Source organism: Mus pahari, chromosome 7, assembly GCF_900095145.1.
Source record: "Mus pahari chromosome 7, PAHARI_EIJ_v1.1, whole genome shotgun sequence".
Lineage (NCBI taxonomy): Eukaryota > Metazoa > Chordata > Mammalia > Rodentia > Muridae > Mus > Mus pahari.
This window is the reverse complement of record NC_034596.1, coordinates 28825820-28838618: the sequence shown is the minus strand read 5'-3', so window position 1 is coordinate 28838618 and position 12799 is coordinate 28825820. Positions and strand designations below refer to the sequence as shown.

Below are 12799 nucleotides of genomic sequence, written 5' to 3'. Positions count from 1 at the left end.
AAAAACATTCAAGTAAATTGATTTGGTAAATTTTCCATTCATTTCTGAAGCAGAAACATCTAGGGAGTTTAGTCCTGAGGAACAGAGGACCGACCGGTCACCAGTGTGTCTGCTTGACTGTCACACTAATCCATCCACATTCATAATCATCTTACATTTGCTACATTTCAACTAAAATTTAATTGAATTAAATCTACATTTAAATTGAAATTATCCCCAGGAGTATAAAGTTCTCATTTTTACCAGTGTGTGTGTTAAAGTATTATTCTTGGTATTCATATATTCATGTGGTACACTAGAGGAGGCCACAGAATCTGAACCCACAACAGAGTATAAGGTCTGCTGCCACCCAGAGCAAGAGAAGCTTGGCATCTAAGTCGAGACCTGTGGGATCGGTCCATGGTAGAAGTGCTTGAGTTCTTAGCTGAAGCAGCTTACTCTTTGACACAAATGTCTCTATTTGCTTACCCACAGGTAAGCACACTGGACTGGGGACGCGCAGAACGTGCCTATAACCTCTGTGAGGTGCTGTTTAAAGTCCACAAGGTAGGAATCCTTGGCATTTAGATGCTTCGTAGAGATAGGATGCCCTTCAGAGTGGGAGGAATATTTTGAGATAGTAAGATGAGCCTTTCTTCTTCTCCAGTCCAGTGATGTTGCCATACTATTGCTTGTTGACGTGGACAGATGGATGGTTGCTGAATGATGAAAGGATGGGTGGGTATTAGGATGGAAGGATGGATGGATGGGTGGATGGATGGATGGATGGATGGATGGTAGCGGCAGCAGTGGTGTGTGTGTGTGTGTGTGTGTGTGTGTGTGTGTGTGTGTGTGTGTGTGTGTAAATACCCATACCCTTGAATATGCAGAGGCAAAGAGAAGACACTAGGTGTCCCATTCTTTCAACCTCATTCCCTGACACAAGGTCTCTCACTGAACCTGAAGGTAGACTGACAGCCAGCACCAGCACCCCTCTCTAACTGTGTTGGGGTTCCTGTTACACAGGATCATCCTAGCATTTCTACAGGTGTGGGGGATTCGAACTCAGGTCCTCGTGCTTGTGCAGCAAGCACTCTCACCTCCCAGTCCAACATCTTACCCCTGTTGAGAATTATTTTAGTAATCAAAGTCAAATCTGTGACCTGGACCGGACAGGCCAAAAAAAACCAAGTAAGGCAATTCTATCCAATTAGAGGAAGGTTTCACAGATAATGATGAGGGAGGGTTAACCACAGCAGTCACATGATGCTGTCAGAATTTTCCAAGGTATTTAATAGTTCTGATGTAATGGGTCCATAGCCAGGAAGTCAGTTTTCCCAACTGGGAAGGTGTCATCACTGACAAGGACTCGGCGTAAGGGACACAGGCTTAGCTGGAGCAAATCTTGTAGGTCCTGTCTGTTTGTACTACTGTACTGACATGCTGGGACTAATGAATGGGAATCCATATATACATAGGAACCAAGGTGAGCCCCCCGGACATGTAGGATTTCACTGAAATCCAGGGGTCTCAGTTTTAGAGGGAATCTTTTTAGTTATGTTGTTAGAAGCTTTCTTGTATCTTTGGTTGGTTGGCTGGTCTGGTTTTGTTGTGGTTTGTATTTTAATGGATCCTTATGCATCCCAGACTGGTCTCAGATTCTACAGTTGAGGGTGGCTTTGGACTAACCCTCTTGCCCCTGACAACCAAGTACTGACATAAGGAAAAGCTTGCTAGGTGTGCCAGCACCACATCCTTCATGTCCCCTATGTCATGAACCACAGTTTCCAGCTCTTCAAGAGCTGGACAGTGCCCTGTGGGGATTCTCAGCCTTCTCTGCATGGTGGTCATCGGGACCGAAGGCAGAGGACCTAATTTTACATGGTGTGAGATGTGACTCAGACTTCTGAGTTCGCTTTACATAAATGTTCCTCAGAGTGTTGCTGTGTGGCCAGATCTGTGAATTACCACTCTGTACTTTATAGTCTATTCAGAAACAATCCTTTAAAAATAAATTACATTTTATTGTACCCATTGTTTAGAGTTATTAGCTATCAAGCTAGATGTGTATGTCTTAGTGATCAGAGTTACTGTCACCTTAGTACTGTTCGCATGATGATATAAACACAGTTGCTATGATGAATCCATTAATAAGGATGATCGTGGGCTCCATTTATACCTCCTGGCTCAGTTTCTTCTCTAAGGACCAGCTCTTCCTTGTCCGGCCACCTCTAGTTAAGGTTATTCACTCAGCTGTGAACTCACTCCCTACAGTTTATGGCTAAAAAGGAGAAAGAACAATGGGGCACTTTTGACTCTCCAGTAGAGAGCTATCGCTGGATAACAATTCCCCTGACAACTCAACAGTCATATCAGCCCCACCACTCTGCAGCCCTGGGCTTGAGCTTCTCCTTAGACACACCAGGCCCAGTCCCTCTGAAGAGCCAGTGTAGGCAAAAAAAATCCCATATGCTTTTCTCAGTTTGTTAGGTTTATGTTATGTTATGGTTATGCTATGCTATGCTATGCTATGCTATGCTATGCTATGCTATGCTATGCTATGCTATGTTATGTTGTGTTGTGTTTGTTGTGCTAGGTTTACAAGAGTCTCAAAGGTTTTTATCTTTGAGGTAACGTTTAAAAAGTAGATATCAGAGTCTTTTGAGGAAAGGCCAGCCTCCAATGATCAGAGCCTGGGTATAGCTTACGTACAATATTTTTGTGGGTCACTTTTATATCTGTATTTGGGGGTAGGACAGACTGTTCTAGAAGCCTCCTTTTGTAGTCCCTGTTGCCTGCTTATACCCCTCATCTGGAAGTAGGGACAACCAGTGACATCCAGGTCCCTGTAGCTGACCTTGACATGAAGAATCTCAATGGGACTATGTCCTAAACAAGCACATCAGAGATGCATTCTGGGGATATGGCTGCCCGTTATTAGGTGTGGACAGCTGGGTGAGTTTATGATGGATCATCAGGCTGTGTCCAGTGCCTTCCTCCGTATTTTATTGCTTTGACTATTGTTCTGGAAACGTTTTTAGAGCACTTGACCCATCTAAGTTGTGAGGAAGAGGCTCTCTCTACCAGGCCAGTTGAATGCAACCCCCTTCCCAAAGGGTGGTTGGGTTGGGTTCTGTAGTCTGGGCTCAACTCTCCAGTCCTGACCTATTTCCAATATATACTGGGTTTTGTTTTGTTTTGTTTTTCAGTTCTGGCTTTCAGATAACTATTGGCTGCAGGCAAACCTGTATCTTGGTCTCCAAGATTTTGACTGTGAAGACCCCAGGTCTTACTGCTTCAGCGTCCTGGCCAACCACGGGAAGAGCCACATCTTCAGTGTAGAGCTGGGCAGTGAGCTGGCCGTGTGGGAGAAGGCATTCCAGAGAGCAACTTTCATGGAAGTTCAGAGAACCGGGGTGAGTATGTTGTGGGACTCACACTTTGCTCACTATCAGCTATGGGGCAATAGCTGACACCTAGTGGGTGGAGTATAAGTAAGGATTTATTTCAGGAAACAGAACTGTGAGAGGTGAATGGTCTTCATCTAAGTCACCATGTCAGAGCAGTCATCCATGCTGAGCGGGGCCTTCATGAGTAAGGAGAGCTGTCTGTCACAGGCTCCTGCATCTAGGTTCATATCTGCATTCATATTTACCGTGAGGAAAGGGCTGAATCTTCTTCCACTGCAGAACTCACTGGCTGCCGTGGGAGGAGTTTGCACACTGCAAAGCAGTAGGCTGGGAGACGGCTATAACCTGCTCCATATCACCTGCATGCGCAATATTTTAAGACACTTAATGGCCTCTCCTCTCATATTTAATGGCCCAAAGGAGAATGTGATACAGCAATGTGTCTGAATTGCTTCTCTGTTCTTGAAGACAGCAAATAAATCATCCACGAATTTAAATGTGTGTCCACTGAGCAGATAAGGAAGGAGGCATTATGGTTTCTGTTGTTGTAAATATGGGCCTCCTCGTAGGATGTGTCCTGCTAGAGAATGACAGAAAATAAATGAAGCAATGCATCAGACAAGGTCTGTCTCCTTGCCAAGGTACTGGGTTCATGACTAGCCTGGTGATAACACTAAGAGAGTGATCACAGAAACGAAAAGCAATTGCTTCACTTCCAGCATGAAAAGATTCTGTTTATTTTCCTGTCTTTTGTCTCAACCTGCACATGGGCTCTGGGCTGTGCTGAGCCATTCCTGAGCACTGATCAGCCCTGATAATTCATTACACGTGACATCTCTTAGATCACTAAATGTCCTAACATCTAGACGTCCATAGAAACTGAGCTCTTCCCCTGAGGCCATCATTCATGGTATGGGGGAATGGCTCCCGATCCTCAATAGCATCTTAGAGCTAGGTGCCAACCTGGTGTCTCACTTTTTGTACAGTATGACATTGGAGGGAAAGTCCACAGCACTGACGGTGGCTCTCCTTCCTCGAGCACTTACGAGATGTGATAACTTGTACCTACCTAGAAATCATCTATACAGATAGCTCTTGACCCCAGAAGGCCACTTTGAGATGTCCCTTGTAGGGAGGGGACTTTGGGGCTACTTTGCTCTGACAACAATAGCACAGACTCTGTTTTGGAGACACATGAATGGTATCCAGCTGGTCACTGCTCTACAGAGCTTCAGTCCAGGGACCTGGGACAGCACTGTCAGGTGACCACAGTCTTCCTGAGGACCAGTGACAGCCAGCCAGGAGATATGCTGAGAGTAAGAGGAAGCTCAATCATGGAACTTGGTGCTGGAGGCAAGCTTGTGGGCACTGTGAGTTATTCAGTCGGATAGGTATTTGTGTCTGTAGTGTTGTTAGAAAGGAGACCTTCCCTCACAAAGGATAGTAAGTCCTTATGTATGTTCAGAACTGTCATTCTCTGAAAGAGGGTAAGGTAACAAGGAACTGGAACCATCACAGCCACGACATCTGCTCTCCAGAGGTTAACAGTGTTCAGACAAGGAAGGAGGGGGGATTAAGGTTGATAGAAAGGAGACAAATTCTGAAGAAAACACTGCTATCATCAAGTACGGTGAACTTGTACAGGTCTTTCACAGTTCGTGAGGAAAGGAATGAAGATGACTCAGAAACTCTGGAGAGTCTGAAAGCTCCATTTTAACTTAATACTCTGTTCTAGAAACCTAGGGAAGACCCTGAAGTCATTCTCAACAATGATCTACCCCAGAAGTGATTTACAGTCCCTGAATTCCTGAATTCCCTCTGGGAAACAGGTAGACAGGAGAAGGGTTGAACGCTTTTCTGATTTTCAGGCAAGCTCAACTCCAGACATCCTCTTCCCCTTTCAGTGACTTGCTCACAGTCCTTCTCCAAACTATAGCATGATCCCTGAAAGTGACGCGCTCTAACAGAGATGCGTCACAGACTACCCTACAAGTCCATACATACCTTATTCCAGGCCTCCTGCATTCCACACACCACACTTAACTTTTAAATGTGCAGAGAAGGCAACATTGATTCCCTTTCTGCTTCTCTGCACAGAAGGACTCTATGGATTTTTCACAGCAACCTAGAAATTAAATTATAGTGGTGTAGCCTAAGAGTTCCTATGCTATATGCCCTGTTCTAATAAGACATACCACCTCCCTAGAGACACAATGAAATTATAGGAGGGGCCTCGTAAGTGGTATATATATAAAACACAGTAAGTACCAGTCTCCTTTGATGGTTAACAAAGCCCCATTTATTTCATGCATGTCCCATCTCTGCTTTTTTCTTGTTTCTTCAGCTTTATATATACTGCCTTGAATCTTGTGCCAGCAAGATCACTATGTTAAGTCTGGGTGATGTGCATGATGTAATGTTGATATCATTGGTTCTTCTTCCACGTGGCAGCTATGGGCTCATTTTCCTGCATGCATTAGCTAATTCATCACCTCTATAGAAAGACTTCTGAATGGTGCCTTTGGTGCTTCGTGGACTCAGGGTACATTTCTACAGATAAGAGCCTCTATACCTTGCCCACGTGGACAAGACATTGTGCAGAAAACCCTCAGATTCAGAAGAGTAAGTTGAGACTTCTCACTGACCAGTCTCCTCAACTTACATGGCCTAAATCAATATTGTTATAAAAAACATCCATGTAACAGATATCCAAAATTATTAAAGTCTCATGGGCACCCAGAAACGTCTAACCGTTTCCATGGGTCCACTTTCTCCATTACTGCTTCCCAGATTCCCATGAAAATCTCATGAAGATTGTAGCAGATAGCCTTCACACTGCCTTGCCATATATGCCAGAATATTTTTAAAATATAGACCCGTTACTTTGTACATATAATTATGAAATTTGAAATGTTTTATGCATTTTCCCATATCGGTTCCTCTCACACTCTTTTCATAATAACATAGAGCCAGCAAGTGTAAAGTATTTGTCTAGTAGATCGCTATTGGCTACAAGTCACAGGACTCGTTCTGCCAACCGCAGTGAGAAGAAAAGGTGGCCCCAGTAACTCCACTTTGCTAGACTTCAGGCTTGGATGTATTCGCTACCCAACAGATCGCCTCTTAGAAGCAAAATGTTTTCTTATGAATGTTCAGTGGACAAGGAAACATAGTCATAAAATTCAGGTCTCTTCAGACTGATTCTGCTAGCTTGGAACAGGAGCTCATCAAACCATACAGTGATATAGAGAACAACATATGCTAGAGGATCTCTGCCACTACCCCCCACTTTGGGAACAGGAAAGATATTAGTTCCCCTGAAGCATAGTGGGGGTGGGGTGCTGGAAGCATCTCAGTTATGAGAGCCCTATGGGAAAAGAGAACTTGGGCATGGATGTCAAACTGGCAGTTAGGCCACTGCAGACTTTCTGGAAGACAAGGGGATCTGAATACAAGAGGAATCCCAAACTCCCCAGAGATTTTTAAAGCACATGCCATCTCAGACCCAGTGGTAAAACAGTGCCATGTCTTCATTTCTACATCTCCTGAACCTTCAAGCTCTTTGGTTGTGTTCCAAAGCCCCCAGGTGGTTATCAAAACCTTGGATGCATTGAATCCTGTATTCAATGTTTACTTGTGTATGTCTACCTATGTTAAGGTATAATTTATAGAGATAAGCAATAACATGGACACAACAGTGTAGTAAGCTATGTGAAGGAGATCCATTTCTCCTGTAATAGGCTCCTGTATGGTTTTTATCCCCCTGCTATGATGCATAATGATGTAAGATGATGCAGAGCCTCCTGGATAGAGGGAAAGGAGGTGCCAACATAGCCATTGTAGTATGTGGTATAGACTCAGGCTACCGTAAAAACGCTGTACAAACAAGAGATGTGACAGTCAACAAGAAATGTCAGCAGGGTTGGGGGGATGGGAGTGTCATGACAACTTCTAAGTAATTGGTGGGAAGATAATACTGCATGGCCATGGTGGACCAGGAGAGGATTCACCTCCTGTGTTGAACTGAGGGAGATGAAGCAGGAATTCACTACACCACTCAGAACAGAACATCATTTAAACGCATGAATTCTTTCATGTATTTCCTACTTAATGTTTTCCAACCACAAATTCTATAGCCAACACCTAAGGCTGTAGAAAAGAAAGTGTGTGTGGGGGGGGGTGCGTAGGGAGAGAGAAGGGAATTATTTTTAAACTGCATGGGAGCAACTTAAGAAGAGCAAATGAGTTAGATAAACTCAAGGTGAATTGCTACTAAGGACACTCTTTCACTGAGTGACCAGTAACTATAGGTGAGAAGGAAGCAAGGGTGGAGACTCGGGCCTAAGAGGTTTGTCTGAAGAGTACCGCTTACACCTAGCTACAGGCCTTCGTTCATGGTTGTGGAAACACCAGTGTGCACAAACTGTCTCTATATCAGAGCCTTTGTGATGGAGTTTGTTTTCCGCACCATCACCACCACCACCACCACCATCCTGCTCCAGCAGATGAAACAGGCTGGTCTACACATCTCCCTGCTGGAGCGTACCTCTCACCTTTGCACGAACAGAAGACAGCCGGGTCCTCTGTGATGCCTTTGCAGGGCAGCGAGCAGCAAGGTTCAGAGTGCAGGAAGATCAAGGCCTCAGTAGTCACATTTGATGCTCTCATGTCCTTATTCTTGCTCTTCCCATCAAAGGCCCTTTGCTGCCCATGGGAACTGACTGCATGACGTCTCTGAGAGTGAGACATGATTTTCTGGAAGAGGCTTTGCATATCTACCTGATCTCCAGTGCTTGACAAACTCTTCTTTGTTTTCAAAGTATACTCAGAAGTGTCAGCACACCAGGGTTGATGTGATTGGTGGGGCGTCATTTATTTTATATGCACTTGGCCACTCTTCAGTGGCCCTGTATAAAACAGTAAGGGAGGAAGTAGTCCCACATGAAATGGGGTGTAGCCTCTGTGATTGCTGTCATCCAAGGTCACACGTTTTCCCTTTACTCAGAACCCTCTGAAGGTCCACCTGACTGCAGCTGTGCAGATGAATGAGTCTTCACAGGCTGCTTGCACATAGGGAATCTGGAATGATGTGGAGACCGGCGAGCCTCCTGACATTCGGGAGAAGCTTTTTTTGGTCATTTCTTTTGTAAAAACTAGGCCTGTGTAGCCAGGAGAGCATTCATGGACAGTCTAGAGATAAGTGAGATTCTTACCCTAGTTTATCCTTCTGTAAGTAGAACACAGGACAGGGCCCAGCCATTGTGACAGTGATAAGATGTGTGTCCCAAATCTATAGTTATTTAAAAGCAGGGAAGGCTGATTTGGAGACAGTCATCACCATCAATTGCAATCTGTATTCATGGATGGAAAGGAATTCCTCTGTTGGATGACATGTGACACCAGAGACAACAGCTAGTTGTTCGTGTGGCCTCTGTGAGGATACCAGGAAAGGAGCTGGTGATGCCTCTTGTGTCGGGTGTCACAGGGACATTTTGCAGGGAAGTTGGCTACAACTACATAATGGAGTCCTGGAAGAGGAACTTCCTCCCCTGAAGACTTGAAGCCAGAACTCAGCCCCAAGGCAAGCACTGGGAGATCTACTGAGGATGCGTGACTGGCTCATTTTAAGACTTCTGGTTGGAAAGAGACAGAGATAATGCTGACATAGCTTCCCAGATAATGTTGACATAACAGATTCCTCTCCAACACCAAGGTATACCAAATCTACTGACTATCGTTAAACCATTGACATGATTTTACTGGTCAAATATCATCAGTTGACCCTCAAAGCTGTCTGAAATGTGGAAGACATGTATCTCAGTTCTAAACTAACCCAGAACTACATTGGGATGGATAAGTTTCTAAATGCCATATGTTCTCCAACCCTTTACCACACACTAGATAACCTCAATTAGGGTGAACCCAGAGAATGACCAGGGTATCATTAGCACAGGGATACACACTGGGCATACTGGTGAGACCTGCCCACATCTGACAGGGACTGTCTCATCTGCTCTGTCCTTCATTTCTTGGATTAGGTAGGTCCTCATTCATTCTTCAAGTATTAATTCATTTTTCTTGCTTGCACCCTCTTCCTCCAAATTAAGTGGCCATGTCTTCTGTTATCGGAGAAAACAAACATTAAAGAGTCATCAGTGTTCTTCAGGAATGGGCAAATAAGCCCAAGTAAAAATCTGAGGGTGGGTAATGTACAGAAATGAAAGTGCAATGTGGGAGTTGTTCTGCTGCCTCTGGAATCTTCACTTCTCTAGTTTCGTTACTTGCATTGACTTAGGTACTGTGGTAAATCTTTGATCCTTTCTGCCTGATGGGTTCTCTGATGAGCTACCATCAGAGTAGTGTAGGATACCGGTGAACAGCAGCTGACTGGGACCACTTCCTCCAGGAGGTATTCCCACCTTGTAGGCAAAAGGGACAGACAGGGGAAAGCAGTTCTGACCACCACAGATAGCATGAGCTCAGAGGGCAATATACTTTCTGCACATCATGACTGCATATCTAAGAGAATGTGCTGTGGAGAAACCAGGGGAAATGGGCATTGGCTGACCTGCTGTAGTGGCTATTCCTGGTTGTCAACTTGACTATATTTGGAATGAACTACAATCCAGAATTGGAAGGCTCACCAGTGAACCTAATCTGGAGACTGGGAGATAGAAGTTTCTGATCTGGATCTTGGTATGGAGATCTTGAGACACAGTGGTGATTGAATCCAGAAGATTAAAACAGGGAGATCTCCGAGTCCAAGATCATCTGGGATTAAAGGTGTGGTGGCACACACCTTTAATCTGGGCTACACCTTCTGCTGGGGACCATATAAGGACATTGGAAGAACGGAGTCTGGCTCTCGCTCTTTCGCTTTCTTGCCGTGTGGGACTCAGCAACTGCTAGATCCTTGGACTTCCATTCACAGCTACTACTGAACCATTGTTGGGATTTGGACTGCAGACTGTAAGTCATCAATAAATTCCTTTACTATATAGAGCATATCCATAAGTTCTGTGACTCTAGAGAACCCTGACTAATACACCTGCCATTGTTGATTTGAGTTTGTCAGAGGATGGGAGAGCAAACCTGCCTTCCTTTCGCATATTGTTTCTACAGCGATTACTATTTATCTCCCGAGTGATACCAGTAATTTAGCTAATTAACGTTTAAACTACACTTCACATTGGAATATGCAAAATGCAATTCCCTAAATGCTTGCATTAATTTTCCAGATAATTTTTTAGAGAAATCTCAATCTTGGAGTTATTTCAAAACCCAATGTTAGCAAGAGAATTCTAATACCACACTACTACAAATATGTTTTTTTGTTTATTCTTAAAGAAAAACAGAGCCAGTGAGACACCGAATGGAATACTAAAGAGTGGCTGGGCTAGATTAATGGGATGATTAAAAGATCATCACCGCTTTGCGACCAAAAGCAATTAAGTTTTAGTTTATTTTAATTTTGTACACAAAGCAGAGTACCTCGGTTCTGGCTTGCTGAACTGTTTACAGAAGTAGCTTATTAGCCGGGTTTTTATTTTAATTTAAAACCATCAATATAATGCCCATTACTCTTGAAATGGTATTTTGTTCCTCTCCAGCATTCTCCTGTTGATTCTCAGACTACAGAACAGACCCTGGGGTTGTCTCCTTCCTAAAGTTCCATATAAATCCACATTGAAATGAACCTTTCCTGCTATTCACTTGCTTGAACATTCTCTGTGAGTTACTCTTCACCATTAAGGGAACATTGACTTCATAGGGATGTTATCTGATACACATTCTTAAGTTTTTCCCTTAAAATCTGTGCTGGCTTGGTAGCTCAGGAAGCAAAGTACATGCCATGCATGCCCGAGGACCTGAGTTCAAATCCCCAACTCCATCTCCAGGTGAACCGAGAGAACTATGTGCATAAAATCATCCTCTAGTCTTTACATGAAAGCCTTTGCACATGCACATTCGTACACATATCATGGATATACACAAGTAACAATTTTTAATTTAAATCTAATTGACTTTTATAATTCTATGAGAATTCTGTCTCTGTTAGAGCATATTGCAGTATTACAGGACCCACTGAACTCATATTCACAATTCGCAGCTATCTACTGCTGTTTGCCTGTAGAGGTATAGTCTGTTGTGACGGAAGAGGTATGTGGAAGGTCATGTTGACAACACCTTTAGCATTACCCACTCATTCTCTGGGCTTAATTCATAACCTCCAGTGATATCATCAGATGTGTCTAACGCTAATGGCTCCTGAAAGGAGAACCCAGGAGAAGTGAGCTCAGCTCCAACTCCTCCTGTCAGGATGGTAAGCAATGCAGGAATACATACAAGAAAGCATTTAGCAGCGGCTGCCCCTCCTGATGTTTGCACATAGAGATAGACTTGAATTGTGTTTCTGTTTGCCCAACACAAACACCTCTTAGGAAACCATTTGGAAAAGGCAAATATGAAATGTAAAGCAACAGAGATCAAGTCCGAGGATACGGTTGGATTTTCAGCCAACTTAGAGAGTGAAATAAGATAATGGATTTGCTAACAATCACAGGACAATGGAAATATCCTGACAGACTGGGCAGGGGAGCTTGGGATTATCGCCACAGGAGTCACCATATGCATTGCAGTTTACCTGGCCCTCGAGTATTCCCTCCCACAGCTCTGTGGGTTAGAGGACAGGGTTGAGTTTAGAGAGCCACACCCAGCTACTGGCAGAAAAGGGTCTCCCCATACCTCTGCCCTGGCTCTGCTCTATCTATAGAGCGAGAGATAGGTCTGTTCTGGGAGAAGGTTTTCTGTGGTAAGGGTTCAGGACGCTTTACTGATGACCCAGATTCTTTTTCTGAGGGTCTTCTTTTCTCCCCATCATACCTGAAAAACCTCTTTGGCCATTTAAGGAAATAGCCCGAAGTCCTAGTCATTCCGGATGAATATTTGGAGGTCATGGTGCTGCTTGCTGACCACGGTCTCAGCATCTACTGAGGCTGGATTATCATTGAATGTAGAGTTTTGGGCTTGACTGAAACTAGACAGTGTGTATAGGTGGTGTGTGTTTGTGTGTAGTGTTTGTATGTGTGTGGTGTTTGTGTGTGTACATATGTGGTGAATGTGTTTACATGTTTTTGTGTGTGCAGAGTTTGTATTTATGTGGTATTTGTGTGTTTGTCTGTATGGATGTGATGTATGTGTATGTGGTGTGAGTGTGTGTGTGTGTGTGTGTGTGTGTGTGTTGTGTTTGTGTAATGTGTTTGTGTGTGCATGTGCGTGTATGGTGTACACAGCTCAAACCAGGTATATAGTGGCCAAGCTTGTCTCCGATGGCCTGAAAGCAGCTGTTTCCAACAGGTTTTTTTTTTCAATTTTTATTAGTTATTTACTTCATTTATATTTTAAATGCT

The 12799-nt window shown here is 43.9% G+C and overlaps 1 protein-coding gene across 8 annotated transcripts in view; it reads left to right on the top strand.

Annotated features, from left to right (window-relative positions):
* Sntg2 (syntrophin gamma 2) overlaps positions 1 to 12799 on the top strand; it is a 201540-nt gene that overhangs the window by 148834 nt on the left and 39907 nt on the right. For 7 of the 8 annotated variants that reach the window (XM_021202074.1, XM_029540556.1, XM_029540553.1 and 4 more), the window contains 2 exons: positions 475 to 546; positions 3189 to 3395. In XM_021202074.1, the coding sequence (XP_021057733.1) occupies positions 475 to 546; positions 3189 to 3395 (279 nt within the window). The remainder of the gene's footprint in view (positions 1 to 474; positions 547 to 3188; positions 3396 to 12799) is intronic. The other variant, XM_029540554.1, reaches the window with a different exon arrangement.